General features: G+C 45.6%; 2 protein-coding genes across 2 annotated transcripts in view; both read left to right on the plus strand.

The window, feature by feature from the left end:
* The window catches only part of HYDIN (HYDIN axonemal central pair apparatus protein), a 359,230-nt gene extending 355,249 nt beyond the window's left edge, over positions 1–3,981 (plus strand). Inside the window, exons 83-84 of the mRNA XM_004387835.2 lie at positions 1,433–1,657; positions 2,889–3,981. Of these exons, the coding sequence (XP_004387892.1) occupies positions 1,433–1,657; positions 2,889–3,371 (708 nt within the window). The 3' untranslated portion in view covers positions 3,372–3,981. The remainder of the gene's footprint in view (positions 1–1,432; positions 1,658–2,888) is intronic.
* Positions 3,982–7,295: 3,314 nt separating this feature from the next.
* Positions 7,296–19,154, plus strand: part of VAC14 (VAC14 component of PIKFYVE complex) — a 110,800-nt gene continuing 98,941 nt past the window's right edge. The window contains exon 1 of the mRNA XM_023741891.1: positions 7,296–7,590. Coding sequence (XP_023597659.1) covers positions 7,487–7,590 — 104 coding nt within the window. The 5' untranslated portion in view covers positions 7,296–7,486. The remainder of the gene's footprint in view (positions 7,591–19,154) is intronic.

Genomic DNA, 19,154 nt, shown 5'->3' on the forward strand with positions numbered 1-19,154 from the left:
ATACATGGTAAAAACAAAATTTTAATCATACAAAAGTGTATGAAATAGAAAACAAAAGTTCCCCACAATCCTATTTCCCCCACCCTAGATAACTACTGGTCACAGTTTGGTATATATCCTTGTAGTCTCGTTTCTGTACGTATATAGGTGTATTCTTCTCCACAAAAAGAAGCTACTTTATATACTTTCCTGAACCTCCTTTTTTCCACTTATTATATCATCAACACATTCATTTCAATGCTTATAGCTCTACCTCATCCTTTTTAATGACTACATAATATCCCACTGAAGTGGGTAAACTATAATTTACTTTACCAACCTCTTGCTCCTGGGTCTTTGAATTGTTTCCCATGTTTTGCTATTATAAGCAATACTCTTTGGTTTGATTTTGCTATCGATAATGATAGAGGAAGGACAAAGCCTCTCCCAAATGAAGGCAGAGACCAGGAAGCTGGTCTGAGATTGGCTGTGAGCAAGAAGGAGCTGCCTGACATTCATCCTTCCTGTTGACAGCGCCCCAAACCCCATCCCCATAAGTGTGCTTCTCAGGGGAGGAACTTTTTTGTTGTTGTTGACTTTTTTATTTTTTATTTCTTTTTTTAAATTTTTTCCCATACAAAAATTTATACATATATTGTTAAGTGACTCTAATTGCTCTCCCCATACTGTGACAGCACACTCCCCCTTTCCACCCAATTCCCCATGTCCATTCAACCAGCTCCTAACCCTCTCCGCCTTCCATCTCACCTCCAGACAGAAGCTGCCCAGTTAGTCCCTTGTATCTACTTGAGCTAAGAGGCACACTCCTCACGAGTATCACTTTATGTCCCACAGTTCAGTCCAATCCCTGTCTGAAGAGTTGGCCTCAGAAATTGTTTTAGTTCTGGGCTGATAGAGAATCCAGGGGCCATGCCTTCCAGGGTTCCTCCAGTCTCAGTCGGACTATTAAGTCTGGTCTTCTTACTAGAATTTGAGTTCTGCACCCCACCTTTCTCCTGCTCCGTCCAGGACTCTCTGTTGTGTTCCCTGTCAGGGCTGTCATTGGTGGTAGCCAGGCACCATCTAGTTCTTCTGGTCTCAGGCTGATGAAGTCTCTGGTTTATGTGGCCCTTTTGTCTCTTGGGCTACTACTTTCCTTGTGTCTTTGGTATTCTTCATTCTCAGGAGAGGAACTTGAGTACCTATTTTTAGATTCAGAAAATTCCAGATATAGAAACACATGGGCCAGAGAAAACCAAAGGGCTATAGAGGAGGGAAGCTGGATCTGATTTGACAGAGGGGCCCCAGGCTCAAGATCAGTGTGAGCATTTGCTTGTGAAGGACCATTTCTGCCACCACCCTGCTATGAGGCCTCGGGCAGGGGGCAGGACACTGGGCTGCCAGGGATGGATTGGACTCTTAGCATCACAGGAGCTTCTGTCTTTTCTTTCAGGGCACATTCTCATTTGAGTTCCAGCCCCTGAAAGCTGGAGAAACCTTCGGGAGACTATCTTTGCACAACAGTGAATTGGGTTACTACCTGTATGAGCTCAGTTTGAAAGCCATCCCCGCACTACCTGAAAAGCCCGTCCACTTCCAGACTGTTATTGGCAGCAGCCAGAGCATCTTTGCCAAGTTCACCAATTATACCCGGCAGAAGACAGAATACCTCTGCAGGGTGAGCAGCCCTTGCCCCACCCTCCGCCCTTCTCTTGCCAGGAGTCTGGGCTCAAAACTAATGGGAGGAAAACGTAGAGGGTGCAGGAATCTGAAACTCAGCGGGAGTCAGGTGCTTGTCATAGTGCCCGCCACCTTGGAGGCCTGAATTTAGCTTGGAAACTCCCAGCTGGAAACAAATCATTCCAGGTCTAGGTCCTTCCTTTACTGACTTTTTACCTTAACAAGCTAGAAGGGAAATGTTCTGCTTCCCACAGCATGCTCAGTAGTTACTAACGGGAGTAGTGTAGATCAGTGTCTGTGAGTAGAGGCTAAGGAATAGAACAAGCCTCTACTTGAATCCTGGCTTCATCACTTACTCATTGTGTGAATAATTTACTTAAGCTTTCTAGGCTCATCTTTAAATGGAGGTAATACTCCTGACCTCCTAGGATTGCTGGGAGGATTTTTTAAATGCACATAAAACAGTTTTCATAGTCCCTGACCCATAGTAAGTGCTCCATATATATTAGCTGTTATATCAGTTGGAATACAGGTTTTACTACTGAAAAAGAAACCCAAAATAACAATAAAATAGAAGTTTATTCCTCTCTCAAATAACAATCTGGGCATAAGCAGTTTGGGGAAAGAGGAGGAAGTGGCACACATCACTGTCACTCAGGCCATTGAACAAAACTTCTTTACCAGACCACACCGAATGTCTCAGCAGGGTTCTCTAGAGAAACATAACCAGTGATAGACTATATATACACCACCATCCCAGATGTTTCCAGTCATGGTTCCAGAAAGAAAGACTCTGGAGGGGCTTGCACTGCAAGTAAATGCTCCAGCATTAAAGTGACACCTTTCACTTCTGCTCACAACTTATTGTTCAGAACTAGTCCCAGCCAGGCACCAGAAGCCAGAAAGTTCCATCCTGCATGTGCATGGAAGGAAAGTAGAACCAGATGTGGGGGAGCAGCACCAACTGCCCCACCAACATAATCTCACTGTGTGTCTTTGGGCAAGTAATTTAACATCTGTGCGCCTCAGTTCATAGTAAAATAGGGATAATAAGTATCAATACCTACTCTTCAAGGTACTTACAAGGACACAGTTTTATAACCTGTCCAGCCTCACAGGAGCGTAACTGGCTTGATGTCCACGAGCAGAGGGTTGGGGTGGACTTGAGCTCCCAGTTTATATGCTCTTCAGGATGCTGTGTGAGCCGAGTGCACTTGTTACCCTTACAGACCGACTGTCCAGACTTCCACACAGAAAGAGTCATTAACGCAGCCCCAGGAGCCCAGGGAGGCACCGAGGTCAGCGTGGAAGTCATCTTTGAGCCCAGCCACCTGGGTGAGACCAGGGGCACCCTGATCCTGTCGTCACTCACAGGCGGGGAGTATATCATACCCCTCTTTGGAATGTCTCTACCCCCCAAGCCCCAGGGGCCCTTTCTGGTTCGAGCCGGCTACAACATCATCATCCCCTTCAAGAATGTTTTCTACCGTACGGTGACCTTCTCCATCATTGTGGAGAACCCGGCCTTCACCATCCGCGCTGGAGACTCCGTACGGCCCAAGAAGATCAACAACATCACAGTCTACTTTGAAGGAAACCCCTCGGGCAGCAAAACACCCATCACCAGCAAGCTGATTGTGTCCTGCCCTCCTGGGGAAGGCAGTGAAACAGGAATTAAGTGGGTGTACTATCTGAAGGGGATCACCCCTTAGAGGTTACCAGGGTCAGTTGCATCAATAAAAAGCTGTCTCCTCAGCCTTAGTATCTATGTATTGTTCTAGCCTGACAAAAGATAAAGAATAAGAATCCCAAAGGTACTCTTTTATCCTCCTCATTCAATTATAGGTGCCGTTACTTCCATAGTATACATATTCCAAATATATATATATTAAACATAGTAGCTGCATACAGCAGACCTATATTTTAGATAATTGGCTCCTTGTCAGTCCTTGAATTTAACTATTTAACATATCCCCAGAGCTCAGGTATTCTGTAAAAATCCCCATTTTTAACAAGACAATTATCACACTCATGACCTTGTATCAGAGAGCACTTAGCAGTTCATGATCTGGAGCACTGCAGTTTCTTTTTAAAATCCAATGTTTTAAACAGTCTTTAGATGTGACTCTATGTGTTATTTTATTCTGCTTTCACATAAAAGCCAAATAAGTAACTATTTTCATAATGATTTACAGATAACTTTAGGGCAACCATGGCAGGGACAGGGGCCAAGGAAGCTCCCATGCACTTTTTTCTTGGCTTTTCTGTCAATCTCTGAATCCCATGTCTGTTCCTGCTGATGGCCAGGTTCTGGAAAGGCACTAATAGAGATCCCAACCCCCTGCCCCACTCTAACCCCATGTGCAGCATTCAACTTGTAGAGCAGGGGTTGGTGAGACAGAATCACCTAATCCTGATCCAGAATCCCCCCTCCCTCAGCAATGATTTACTTGGTCTTGGAGGGGCTGAGCATCGTATTTTTTTCTTTTTTGAAAACTTATGCAGCCGGGTTGAGGGCCAGTGCTACAGATCATACATCTGCCCAGCCACTTGTGCTGCAACTGAGTTGGAATCTCCTTCCAGGGGAAGGACCGTGTCCATATTCAATATGTTTAAACTGCAACTATCTTGTGTGCACATAAAGGGTGATGATCTATGTCAGTGCCTTTTTCAAGCAGGGGAACTTCACAGGGAAAGTACTGTGGAGCCTCCACCTCCACCTCCACCTCCGTGGAGCAGTAGGGCATGTGCCTGAGCCCAGAGACATAGCTCCACAGCCGTCTCTTCCTTGGGTCTTGCTGTATGTGTTAATTGAACCACTTCCCTGTTGGCACCACCAAAGTGAGTTTTGAAATAAAGATGATTAAAGACTGGCCATGGAGTGAATTTGTTTCTGAGACACACACCTATAACTGAGAATCCCCCTATCCTTACTCCCTCCTCCCTCCACCCAAAGCCCATGCAGGAGAGAGAGGAACTTCTGATCTAAAGGTAGGACAAAGCACTGGTTTGAGCCTTTAGTAAAAAACTGGTTTCTTAGCAACCTAATCCAGAATGTAATTTGAGGAGAAAAGAGTTCCTTCTGGTAAAAACATGTCTTTACTTTTTCAGTTACTAAAACTGTATTATATGATGACTCTTGGGAAATTCAGTTCACCTTTAAGAAAAGCCAAACCAAGACATAAAAGAAACAGATGAAATATTATATTAGATATAGGTCCAATGAAAATGAATACACATTGGAGAAATTGCATCAACCATCACCAAAATCCTAGACAGAAACTTGAAAAACATTTGGAAAAGTCCTTGGCAGTGCTACTTGTTATCGAGAAAAGAGGAGGAAACTATTAAGTAATACTTTTTTTAGGCGATGAATCCATATTGCGGACAGTTTTCAGACTGGTGGTGGACCCACCTTTACTCATTGAATTGTATTGGCAATGATTTTAACAGCTGTGAAAAATCCACCAGTAAAGGGAAAAATATTTTTCAAAGATTTTTCTAGACATAATTCCTTCATGACTTACTGAATTTTGGGTTAGCCTGTGTGTTAGTTTTCTATGGCTCTATAACAAATTACAACACACATTTATTACATCACAGTTTCTGTGGATCAAGACTCTGAAATGGGTGGAGCTGGGTCTTTGGCTGAGGGTCTTAATAGGCTGAAATCAGTTGTCCCAGCTGCTTCCTCATCCAGCTAGCCTCAGTTTAAGGCATGGCCTCATTAACATAACAAAAGAAGCTATTCCCAAACAGGGTCACATCCACAAGTGCAGGGGCCAGGATTTCAATACATATTTTGGGGGAACACAATTCAATCTACAACATGCAAATGGAGAGATGCAGCAGAGTTATTTATCATTAGCTTCCAGAGTAGACCAGGGCTTAGGACAGGGGCTAGACCACAGTGGAGCTGGCCTACAGAAAAAAATCAACATGGCAAAGACCTTGATTTGGACTGTTAGCGTTCAGAACTTTGAGCAAATAAACATCTATTCTTTAATGCCACCTATGTGTGGTATTTTTTGTCAGGACAGCACCAGGTAACTAGGACACTGTACCTTTAGCCATCCTGTGTCCACAAGTTGCTTCCTAAAATTTCACCATGGAGCCTCAATTTCTGCTCCACCAACGAACTCTAGAGGGAAGCTCTGCAGTGGATCCATGTGGCAACCTGCACTTGATTGGGGGCTTCTGCCATCTGTCATCTGATTCAGAAAACAATATTGGAATCATTTACTCCCTCTCCTTGAGCATAGAGAATGTGACCCAGCTGGAGCTGGGCTCACAAGGACACATCAACTCGGCCCTGAGGTGTAAATAGCTAAGATAATCTTTGAAAATATCTTTAGGGAAACTTCCACATAAAGTCAATCAAACAGAACACAAAAGACTTTCTACTCGTATCTTTTTCTATTAGCATTTAGTGAACAGAAATTTGTTGGACCAATGAAGACCCTCCTCACTGTTGTTCCTGAAACTTGTACCAATGATGGTAGATTTAAAATGTAGGATCACAATTTCTAGCCAATCTATGAAAAGGTGAGGCTTTCAATGGTTTTGCCCGTTTGTAATGTTAACATATACTGATGGCTCTGTAATGGATTCTTGGAGTCTGGCAGACCTGCTGTGGCAGCATGATTATCCGTTTTCCCATTCTTGTCTGCTCCGTAATATTCTTTGGGCTTGGAAGACATGGCTTTAGCACCATGCTTGTCCGTTTTCCCTTTTGTCTGTTCTGTGATATTTCTTTGCACTAGGGCAGACATGGCTCTGGCAGCATGGTTGCCCATTTCCTACTTTTGCCCTTTTGAATATATGCTGAATAAAACTTTCTTTTTGCTTTACTAAACTTTGTTATGTTTTTTCCCCTACAGCACATCTAGCCCTTCTAGGTATCAGACCATGGTCGGTTAGCACACCTCGATTCCCAAGTAGCGTGGTGACAACCACTGTTACTACCTGAGGTTTTAGGTGGTAGACAAGTAGCACCATTTGATAATTGAGAACTTTTTCTAATGTGTCTTAAAACATATAACTAGCTATTCAAACCCGTGATTTTAAGGCAGAAGCAAGGCTAAAGTAAGAATTTAACATTTTTTTTAAGTGAGTTGATTTCAGAAAAATATTAAATAACAGTAAAGCGGCTACGATGTGGCGAAAATCATGATGGCGTTACTCCATTTTGGGAACATTGGCATATACGATAATTGACTGGCAACTAAGTACTTAATGAATTAAAGATTTCAGTACGTATTGAATACATTATGCTAAGTGTGCCGAGCTCCAAAAGCCTTACTCTCCTGAACATCTACAAAAGGCCCACCACGTTTACAGCCGCAGAGCGTGACACACGCCGTAAAGCATGTTTCACGACGCACCACGGCTACCGGGGCGGGGGGGGGGGGAGCGAGTGTGAGTAGAGCGGGGTGGAGCTTTTGGGGGGCGTGGTCAACCCACCTGAGGCCAGCGTGTGGGGCGCGGCTGGCAGGGGGCGGGTCCTCGCAGCGGAAGGCGGAAGCTGCTTTAGGGTCATGTGATACGAATAATATGGCCGCAGTCCCATGAGGAGGGCAGGTGCCGGGCGGGAGCTAGTCGCGTGAGCCGTTAGGCGGCGGGGAGCAGGTGTGCAGGGGTGGGATTCGGGTTCGGGTTCTGAGACGGCGCTCAGCGGCAAGAAGAAGCAGGAGGGCCCGGGGCGGCGTGGCCCATGAGCCGGTGCTGGGGGCAGCGCGGAGCCGGAGACTCCTCTGGCCAAGGTGCTGCCCGGGCCGCCGCGGGCTGAGGAGTCGCGGGGCTACGCGGCACGCCCAGACCTGCTACCATGAACCCCGAGAAGGACTTCGCGCCACTTACCCCCAACATCGTGCGCGCCCTCAATGACAAGCTGTACGAAAAGCGGAAGGTAGCAGCGCTGGAGATCGAGAAGTAAGAGCCACTGGTACCCTGTGCCAGGCATGGGGAGCGGGGCCGGGATCCTGCCGTGGCTGTGCAGCCCCCTCGCTGCTTTGCATACGCTTTCCTAGCCAATGTTGCTTTTCCTGGTTTCCGGCAGTTAGCACACTGCTTAAGAGCAGATTTGGAGTCACATCTGGATTCGAGTCCCAGCTTTGCTTCTGACTGGCTGTGTGACTTGAACAAAGTTCTTTAACCTCCTGATGCCCAAAAGGCTCCTGTGACAATGAAATGATTTAATGTGCGTGTAGTGTTTAATTAGCACAGTACCTGGTACTAGTGGTGTCCATCAGACTAGCAATTCACAGAGCAGCCTCTGTGAAGGCAGAGATGTCGGAGGCGTGAGAATTTATTAGTGATGTAGACCTGCCTGGTATTTTATCCAATTCTGAGACTTGAAAAGGGACTGTTACGTAACCAAATGGAGAAATCACTTGAAATCTTCCCGACCTCAAGACTCAGAAGGTTTTATTTCTGTAACATCACCTTTCCCTAAAAGTGGAAGTGGAAATAACCTGACCTTTCTTGCTTCTGCAATTTTATTGCATGTATGTGTTACCGTGATCTAACATTTTACTTTATTTCCTGACGCAGAAAACGGTGCTTAACAGGGAATGCTTTATTAAGATTTTATTATTGTTATTATTTTACTTATGTATTTTTTGCCAGCCAGATAAATCTTAGTGATAAAGTCAGATGGATGAGTGATTTCAGTCCTCCAGAAGAATAAAAAGAAGCAGTCTGTGTAGCTAGAAGAGTCAGGATGTATGGATTCTAGTTCTCCCCTGTCCAGTAGGGTAGCCACTGACAATGTGTGGCTGTTTAAGTTATTAAAGATTAAATAAGATATAAAAATTCAGTACCACTAACCATATTTCAAGTGTGCAACGTATGCATGTGGATGTTGTTGTTATTAGTTGCCATTGAGTTAGCTCCAACTCATGGCACCCTTATGTATAACAGGACAAAACACTGAATGGTCCTGCACCATCTTGAAGATCGTTGGTATGTTTGAGTGCATTGTTGTGACTATTGTGTCAGTCCATACCATTGAGGTTTTCCCTCGTTTTCGCTGACCCTCTACATTACCAAACATGATGTCGTTTTCTAGCAATTGGTCTTTTCTGATGACATGTCCAAAATAAGCAAGTAAAGGCCTCGCCATGAAGTCTCACCATCTTTACTTCTAAGGAGCATTCTGGTTGTATTTATTCTAAAACTGATTTATTCATTCTTCTGGTAGTCCATAGTGTATTTGGCGTTCTTTGCTAACCTCACAGTTTGAATGCATCAATTCTCTGTCTTCCTTTTTCATTATCCAACTTTTGCATGCATATGAGATGACTGAAAAGAGTATGGCGTAGGCCAGATGCATCTTAGTCATCAAAGTGACATTTTGTTTTTTAAAACTTTGAAGAGATCATTTGCAGCAGATTTTCCCAATGCTACTTCCACGGACTTTAATTGTTGATCTGAGTAAAATGAAATCATTGACAACTTCAGTTTCTTCTCCATTTATCATATGTTGTTTTTCTGTCTTCGTTTGAGGATTTTCGTTTTCTTCACTTTCAGGTGTGAATCCATACTGGAGTAGTCTTTGACTTCATCAGTAAGTGCTTCAAGTTGTCTTCACTTTCAGCAAGCAAGGTTGTGTCATCTGTGTATCACAGGTTATTAATGAGTGTTCCTCAAATCCTGATGTCTCATTGTTCTTAAGATTATTTGTTTCGCATATAGATTGAATAAGTAAGGTAAAAGGATACAACCCTGCTGCATACTTTTTCCAATTTTGAGCCACACGCTACCCCTTGTTCTGTTTGAATAACTGCCTCTTGTTCCACATACAGGAGCAAGAGCACAATTAAGTGTTAGTTAGAACATGTCCATCATTACAGAAAGTACTCTTGGACAGCACTAATCTAGTCCATGTTGTGATACTTGTTCTTTGACCTTGGGCAAATTCCTTAACACAGAGTTTCTTAAGCTTAGCAATGTTGACATTTAGGACACATTTACAATTGGAAACAATTCTTTATTGTGGTGGGCTGTCCTATGCATTGTAGGAGTTTTAGCAGGATCCCTGACCCCTCCCCACTCCATCAGTTGTGACAATCAAACCACTGCTTTAACTCTTTGGGTTTTAGTTTACTCCTAAACCAAGGGTTTGAACTTTACTAAGAGAATCTCTGAAGTCCCCTCCCATTTAGCTCCAACATTCAGTATGTCCCAAACCATCCAGCTTCTTCTGTCCTCCGACACCACTTTCTTGACTGCTCCCATTTCATACAGCTTCTTGCTTGTATCCTGGTTCACACTAATACTAGCAAGTCTTAATGATAAGTATTGCCACACTGAGTAGAGGGACCCAGAGATGGCTTATACACATGGCTCCATGTCCATGGGTTTTATTGGTTTTGAAGCTGCCCTGACACTCAGTTTTGTCCGTCGCCCACTCCGCTTCTTAAGAATATCTGGTTTTATCATAGCTTGCATCGTCTGTTGAGTCCTTGAATAGAGGTATTCCTCTCAGCATTGTTGTCGCTTCTAGCTCAGCCTTTGTAAGTGCTCTTACTCTGCAGGCTGTTCCATTAGGTTTTTGTCTTTAATGGGGTTCGTTTTGTATTTCTCATTGCACTTGATTTGTGGAATTCAGAGAAACTCCCAAGACCTTGGAGTATGAGTTCCAGAAGAGCACAGACTTTATATATCTTGCTTTACATATCCTCAGCACTTAGCACAGTGCCTGGTGGCGTTTGACAGTGAGTGCTGGATGAATGAATGACTATACAGTTTTGATAGGGAAATAACACTGCAGTTTAAGGACCTGGTACTCAAAGTGTGATCCACAGACCTGCAGCATAGGCATCACCTGAGCTTGTTAGAAAAATATTCCCAGGCCCCACCACAGACCTAAGAAATTAGAATCTGCATTTTAACAAGATCCCGAGTGATTCTTGTGCATGTTAAAGTCTGAGAAGCACTGGCCTAGAAAACGCTCAGATCAGTGTCCAGCCTTCTGCAGCCATGTTTGGAATGAGGAGTGCTCAGTTTGACATTTTTCTCTGAATATATGTTTCATAAGTTGCTCAGGGACAGGAACCAACTTATTTATCTGTGCTTTACCAGCAGTTTGCATGTCTAAGCACATTCTATGTGTACAAGACACAGAAAGTGCTTAGATGCTTGAATATGTTCTTCATTGGGCATGGTTAGAGGGTCCTGCAACCACAACACAGACTGCTGACCTCATATAGACTGCAGACACCCCAGAGAAGAAAAGGCAGAATCCCGGCAGTTATCTGTATAGTAAGGAGCCCTGGTGGCACAATAGTTAAGTGCTTAGCTGCTAACTGAAAGATCAGTGGTTCCATCTTTCTGCAGGAGAAAGATGTGGCAGTCTGCTTTGTAAAGATTACAGCCTTGGAAACCCTTTGGCGCAGTTCTGCTCTGTCACATGGGGTCGCAATGAGTCGGAATGGACTTGACCGCATTCGACAACAACAACGTCTGTATAGTGTACATGAGTGAGCGCACATGCTCCAGAATGAAAGTGCTTAGTCCTGTTCTGAGGTGAGTGACCTGTGGCCCCTGCTAGGTTTCACTGTTGCTTAAGAGGCTGCATATACTAGTGGTTAAGAACAGGCTCAGGAGCCAGACAGCCTGCATTCAAGTTCCATTTATGAGCTAGATGATTCTGAACCAGCTAGTTAACCTCTCTTTACCTCACTTTCCTCTCTGTAAAATGGGGATGATAATAGTACCCACAGGGTTGCTTGATTATTTGAGCTAATGTTGGAAAGTGCCTCGTGTAGTATTGGGCACGTTGTAAACATTATATAACTGTAAGTTCTCAGTATTGGTTTTGTCACTCTTTGGGTGGGCAGAACAATGGCATCCAGAGATGTCCACATCCTAATCCCCGGAGCCAGTGATTATGTTACATTACATAGCAATGGGGAATTAACGGAGCAGAGGAAATTAAGGTTGCTTATAAGCTGATCTTAAAATAGGGAGATTATTCTGGATTATCCAGAATGGGCCCAATGTAATCACATGGGTCCTTACATGTGAGAGGGGGAGGCAGGAGAGTCAATGTTATAGTGATGTCATGTGAGAAAGACTTGGCTGGCTGTTGCTTGCTTTGAAGATGGAAGGGGGCCACAAGCCAAGGAATCTGGGCAGCCTATAGGAGATGGCAAGGAAGTGAATTCTCCCCTAGGCCCTCCAGAAAGGAACACAGCCCTGCCCACACCTTGATTTTAGCCCAGGGAGACCCATTTTGGACTTCTGACCTCCAGAACTGTAAGATAGTAAATTTGTGTTGTTTTAAGTTTGTGGTAATTTGTGAAAAATTGACCCACCTCTGTATTGTCATTGTTTCTAAATCTTTGCCCCTGCTAGACTGTGAGCTCCCTGAAAGCAGGTTCAAGCTTTATTCTTCATGTCTTCTGTGCTTCCCAGACATGGAAGGTGTCAGTAGAAGGCTGAGGGAACAGCTGTCCACTGAGTTTGCCCTTTGCCTTCCCAGACCAAGTCTAGGGCCACAGCTGCTTTGTCAGCCTGGACCCAGCAGTCCTGATAAGATTTTATTAGGGGTCGCTTAAAGAGAAGCTCTAGAGGAAGAGATACATATTCAGAAGGCAGAGACTGAGAAGGGTTTGGTTTGTGTTTTCTGAGGAGGTGGAGGTCTCAGCCTTTCCTGGCTCAGTCACGTTCCTTAGCTGATTTGTCTGCCTCATTGGAGTGTAAGGGAAAGGAAGAGGGTGAGGTGGAGAGATGTCGGGTGTGCTTTGAGCTTTTCTCGAAAGCCCCAGCTAAAAGCAGATTGTGATCACAGTGGAACTTGAAAGTGCGCAGGTGTAAAGCTCTTGTTTGGAGGAGGAGGACAGAGAAGCTTCCCATCACTTGGCCCATCGTACGCCCCTCATCTCATTAGCTGGCACCACTACCCTATGAGCAAGGTGATGTTATCCCCATTTCACAGATGAGAAACAGAGACTCCCAGAGGTTAAGTAATCTCACCCAAGGTTTCACAGCTAGACCACCACCATCACCAGTTGCTCTTGAGTTGATCCTGACTCCTGCCAACTCCGTGGGTATCAGAGTAGAACTGTGCTCCAGAGGGTTTTCAGTGCTGATTTTTCAGAAGTAGATCACCAGGCCATTCTTCTGAGGTGCCTCTGGGGGAACTCGACCCTCCAACCTTTCAGTTAACAGTCAAGTACATTAACCATTTGCAGTACCCGGGGACTCAGGTTCATCTGTCTCAAACGGCTTTTCCTACTACAGTGAATGAGTTCCCCTACCAAAAAAAGGTACATATACTGTATAGTAAAATAAATTTTACACTTGATTTCCATGGTTGTTTTAGATGCCGCTTTCTGGAGTTTTCCAGAGCCCATATGTCTTCAGGTGACAGGGCCAGTAATGCATATAGTGTTCCCTTGAGGGATTAAAACCTGAGATAAGAGAGTGTTTTATCTGCATGGCAGGCCTCTCAGATACTAAAAACGCAAGAGACAGATGCGTGGCTCATTGAAGGGCCCTAATCTCAAGACCACTAATGTGGTGTTAAGTGACCAGGATCTGGTAGTTAACTGTTGTGAGCCTGTTGTGCACAAGACCTGGAGACTTTTATCCCGCAGCCTCGCTCCGACATTACCACACTAGTTTCTAAAGCCTCAGGTGTTTTGGCTAAGGTTTTAGAATGTCTGTTTCAAGTTTTGTGGGCTCTCGCTTTCAGGGGATATAGGAGCTGATGAAAACGCTCCAACCCCCCCAGGCTCTCCTTTCCCAGAGCCCATAGTCTGCCATGGGGGAGAGATGTCAGCAGGTGCGCTAAACACGGTGAGTGTTCTGCTGTGGTACCATGCCAGATGCTGGAGGCAGGGCCACCTCTGTCTCACTGCTGGCTGGGATGCCCTTGGTGGTGATGAGGAATGGGCCCAGGGCCAAGCCTCTAGTGTTCCTAAGCTTTGAGTTTTAAAAGCCAGCAAGTGTAGGTGGACTGCAAGAAGGCCCAGGCCGTACCATCTGAGAGAACTGAAGCCCAAGAGTGGGCATGTGGGACTGGAGCTCCTGATTTAACATGTTAGTGTCGCCGGGCTGGGGGGTGGGGTGGGCAGGGTCCCTGGATCTCTGTGATCAGATAAACGATCACTATCAAGTTTATGTGGCTCTTTGGAGGCTCCCACTTCTTTTGGGAGAGAAGATTGATTACCCAGTGGCTTGAAGCACTTTTTGAAGCGTGGGTCAGAATTCCATCCAGCTCTGCTACTTACAAGCAGTGGGCCTGTCAGCAGATTGCTTAACCCACAGACCTGTTTGCTTTGGCTTCTTTAAATTGAGAAACTTTACAGAGGAATTCGGGTTTCTGGCTTCTCTTAAGAAATTGGAAACTGTGGTGGTTCCATGGGGCCCACATTCCCATATAGTGGATCACAGGGGCAAGGAACCTCCCTCCCCTGTAACCAGGACACATGCTCCCCAGTTTGCTCCCTGTGTTGGCAAATTCACCACAGCCTATGTTACCACCCTTGGCCTTGTCGCTTATGTCTCCAGCCTGGCCCCAGTAAGCATTTGAGTTTGTAACCTCCAGTTTAACCTTTTTGTGCCACAGTTTTCTCATCTTAAAAAAAAAAAAAAGCTGCTCATATTGCAGCTGTGAGAATTAAGTAAAAATGTATGAAAACACACAGCTGACACTTAATGGTGGGAGACAGAAAGCTTTCCCCCTAAGACCAGAACAAACCACTTCTTTCCAACATTGTACTAGAGGTTCTAGCCATGACAGTTAGTCTTTCCACCTTTCCAGTTTGGAAAAAAAGACGTGAAACTATCTCTCTTTGCAGATGACATGATCTTGTATACAGAAAATCCTAAAGAATCTACAAACTATTAGAGCTAATAAACAAGTTCAGCAAGGATGGTGGATGGGTAAAGAAAATGTGGTTCATCCATATAATGGAATATTAATTCAGACCTAAAAAGGAATGAATACATGCTCAACATGGATGAACCTCAAGAGCATTATACTAAGTAAAAGAAGCCAGTCACAAAGGACCACATATTATACGATCCCATTTATATGAAATGTCCAGAATAGACAAATCTGCAAAGACAGAAAGTAGATTAATGGTTACCTTGGGCTGAAACCCTATGGAACAGTTCTACTCTGCAACATGTGGGGTCTCCATGAGTCAAAATCAACTCCGTAGCAACTGGTTTAGGGCTGAGGAGTGGCGGTTGGGGGAAAGTGGGGACTAACTTCTAATGGGTACGGGTTTCTATCTTATTAAAAAAAAAAATGAGTGGAGTGTTTTGGGATAGTGTGAGGTCAGCACTCATTAAGTGGTCACATCGTTATCACCTGAGATGAAAGCATCCGTGTTGCTCTGTCTCTGACTTGTTTCTCCCTAACAGTTTTTCTATGGATTCTGTCCAGTGGAGGCTCCAGATATGTTTTGTCAGTTAACTCTTAGGTCATTTCAGGAGGCATTTGGCCCCTTCTCAGAGGCATCCATTCAGCTTTCCCAGTTCAGTTATGGGAGCCGAGTGGGCATGTGGGAACCAAATTACTCGGTTGGCAAAGCAGATGGAGATGTTTACCCATCTTCACTTTGGGAAATTGCTGCCTGGATATACTGTCTGAATATGGTACACTCACAGCTACTTGAAGAACGGGGATTGGTAACTGGGCTTGGCAGTAAAAAAATTAAAAAAAAAAAAAAAAGTGGTCTAAATCCATGTTGAAAGTTTTGTGGAACTGGAATAAATGTTCAACTTTGGAGTTATCTTTACATCCCTTCTTGGAGCCAGGAGCATAGTGGGTGCTCAGTAAACATTTGTTGAATGAACACAATCTTGTGTGCTATATATGACTTACACTAACAGTGTGATCTGAGCATATGCAGAGCAGAGCACATTACATGCGTTATCTAATTTAATTCTCTGAAAACCATGTAAAGTCATTGTGATTATTAACTCCACCTTATGACTAAGGATGTGTCCTCTCTAGACATGGGTATCTGAGTGCAGTAGCTAAAACCCTGTCACCTGCTGGCTCGGACATATGGACACCACCAAGCCTTCTCTGTGAACTAAAGAAGATAGACCATCTCATAGGGTTGTTGGAGTTAAATGATAACAATAAATGTAGAGGGCCTGGTACTCAGTGGACAGTCAACATATGGCAGCTATGATCACTAGACAGGGGGATAGTGTAACATAGCAGTTTAGATTTCAGACCTCAGGGTCAGAAAAAACTAGATTTGATTTCTAGACCCACCACCTATAAAGTGTGTGACCTTGGGAATGTTTCTTCACTTCTCACCATAGAGTTGATTCTGACTCATAGAGACCCCACGTGTTGCAGAGTAGAACTGTTCCATAGGGTTTCAGCCCAAGGCTATCACTAATCTACTTCCTGTCTTCATAGATTTGCAATCTGTAAAATGAGGATACTACTTACTCGGTGGCTTGTTTTACATTTTCAATTAGATAATGCAGGTAAAGCATCCAACACATTGCCTAGTATATTGTTTAACTGCTCAAGAAACAGTTACCTACTTTCTGCATTCACAGTAGAAAAAGGCCAGCTCTAGAGCTTCATTTCACAGCATCTCAAGTACCCACCTCATCTGTATTCCCTGTGTGTGGCAGAGGAATGCTTCCAGGATGTCTGGACACTGAAAGCATGGACAAGTATAGAGAAAGCCACATCTCATTTGGGGGCCTCAGTTCTGCCCAGGGGAATTGCCCTCTGTAATAGGGTATGTCCAGTTTGTAGCTAGAGTTGTTCAGAAAATGAATGGGAGGTACTGTGGTACGGTCAGAGGTGCATGAGCTTTGTAGGTTTTGAGGGTCCAGATCCTCTATGACCTCGGGAGCATGACTTGATTCCGCTGCACCTCTGTTTCACATCTGGAAGATGAGGATAAAAATAACTACTGAAGAAGGTTGTTCTGAGGATTAACCAACCCTGAAATACTTAGCATCAAGTGGGTGCTTAGCATACGGTCCACTCACTGGCCCCTGGGCCTGTGATGGTCGCAGTACTGGTGGTAGAGGCCTCAGGGTCCAGCACTGGGCTGTGGTTGTGTCGGTGAGGCGATGGCCCAGGTTCCTTTTGGCTGATGATGATTCCCATGGGGCCCTATCCTGTGTGCCACTCCTTTTCCTATCAGGGAGGGATAGTTAGCGTGGCAGTGTTTGTGGTTTGCCAGCTTTCCAAGAGTGTTTGTGCCTAAGAGCAGAGGCACTGAGCAGCCTCTAGAGGGTGCTCTGCCAGGCAGGTTCCCAGCACTTTGGAGGGAAGCTGGCAGAAACAGATTCCCTGGTTGACAGACCAGTAATGCCTAAGACCTTTAAGTCAGTGGAAGCCCCCAGGTATTTGTGAGCGTGAGAGTTTCTGGGTCAAACATTAACTTCAAAACTGGTTCAGCTTCAGATCCCTCGCCTTTGGCTCCCAACCTGTGATGAAAGTAGAGACAGAAGGGTCTTTTGAAGAGAGACTAGGCCTGGAACTGGGGATGCTTGGATCTTAAATTTCACTTACTCTGCCTCCCCTGTAGTTCCTTTTTCTCTGTCTGCACTTCCCCCATGAAGTAAGAGGCCAAGCACTAGTCTGGCTGACAGGGGCATCTGGGGAACAACTAGAGGGGCCGAGAGCACTCTTCCAGCCCCTCCCAGGCTCACTTCAGTTCACATCCTGGCATCTGCGACTTTCCCAGGCACCAGCCACAGTTCTCGTGACCTGGGCCTTGCTTATTTTGGGATCCTAGTAATGGTGCCCTTTGTTCCTGCAAATCAGTTAACTAGTTAGTTACTCCAGCTTGAGCTATAAGAGTAGAAACTTAGGACCATCCAAATACGATACTGATGAAGCACCCACCACCACTCCCCTCCCTCCGCCCCCGGGCAGTATGGCCTCTGCCTGTGTTTGCCCGACTCTCCAGGCCTGGGCTGGCATTCGGCTCCGCTGCCTTCCCAGACTCCATCCCCTGGCGGATGTTTACTGATTCCCCACCTACTGTATACAAAGCACTCAACCCGGAGAGGGGGCTGGTAGAGAGATACAGCAGAATGTGCCACTGTCCTGTCTCTGTCCTCTAGGACTTTACTGAGGAGCTGTGGAAATCAGAAATTCACCAGTGGGAAGGTAACTGGTGACATCCATAGTGCACTGCTGGCACAGAGTGGCAGGGGCACTAAGTTCCAGAGAGTTCAGAGGTGGCATGGCCACTCCAGGCATGGTCAGGAAGAGGGGGAGTTGAATTTGGGCCAGGCTTTGAAGGCTGGATAGGATGTGGAAGGGAGGGGGAACTTTTCCCGAGGGGTGGGGCCCACATGGCCTGTGGAAGGTGTATAGTGAGTGGGGGCCCAGTAAGGAGGCGGGCCTGGCTGGAGTAGAAGGTTCTGCCAGGGGCCAGGCAGTAAGGCTGACAGGGTCCACTGGGCCCTGTTTTTATCACCCTGAGCACCAGATAAGGAGTGTGGGCCTGATCCTTGGGGCCACCTCTTCCTGCCGGTAGCTGGGTTGACCCCCAGGGCCAGGCCCAGTGCCTGCCTGGCTGGTGATATTGGCGAGAACGTATTCTCACCATTTCTCCAGAGGGAGCATCATTTGTCTGCCAGATGCATGTCTTCCAGGAGGTAAAGAACTTTCTACTTTTTAGTGCAAGGGTGCAGACAGTAGAGACTAGGGTTCCCAGGGCCTCAGAACTTGAACTGAAATGAGCCTCCATGGGATTGGGTGAGAGGCCTTTCAGCTGGTGTAGCACAAAGGAGAAAGGTGCCGCTGGGCCTGCAGAGAGGGGAGTGCTGAGCTCACACATCCCTCTTTCTCTTCTCCCTTCAGGAGACCCTGCTACTCTTGCCAGCAGTCACCGACCTTAGAGCCCCATTTCTTATACTCATTCACGGTTTGATCGCTTCTTGAGGCTCCGTAGTCTTCACAGCTCCCTAAGTGCCTTGTGAAGCTACACCACACACCACTGAAGATTTCTGAAGTTTGTGTCACTCACCTGCTCAAAAACCTCCTGTGGATCCTCCCTGCCACCACACTTACATGCCGGCTCCTTTGCCCAGCATTCGAGGTCCTGCACCACATGACAGGGAGCAGCTTCTCCAGCCCTGTCACGCACTTCTTCTCTGATGTCCTTTGTTTCTGCCAACCCAATGCGTTGCTCTTCCTTCCTCTGAGCCTTTGCTCATGCTGTTCCCTCTGTCTGGGCTGCCTCTTAAACAGCTCCAGAACAAACACTCATCCTCAGGAGCCCCTCTCAAATGCTGACCCTCATTGTCTTAGGCTGGGTTCTCTAGAGAAGCAAAACCAGTAAAGTGTATAAATATATAGAGAGAGAGAGAGAGATTATATCAAGGAAACAGCTCACGTGATTGTAGAGGCTAGAACGTCCCAAGTCCGTGGATCAGGGCTCCCACCCACAAGCTGTGCAGATCGACAAATCCGAGGTTCAGCAGATAAGCTGACAGCTCAAGTCCCAAGAACAGGAGATGAGACGACAGGAAGCAGCCAC

Source organism: Trichechus manatus, unplaced genomic scaffold (assembly GCF_000243295.1).
Source record: "Trichechus manatus latirostris isolate Lorelei unplaced genomic scaffold, TriManLat1.0 scaffold00194, whole genome shotgun sequence".
In the NCBI taxonomy this organism is placed as follows: Eukaryota; Metazoa; Chordata; class Mammalia; order Sirenia; family Trichechidae; genus Trichechus; species Trichechus manatus.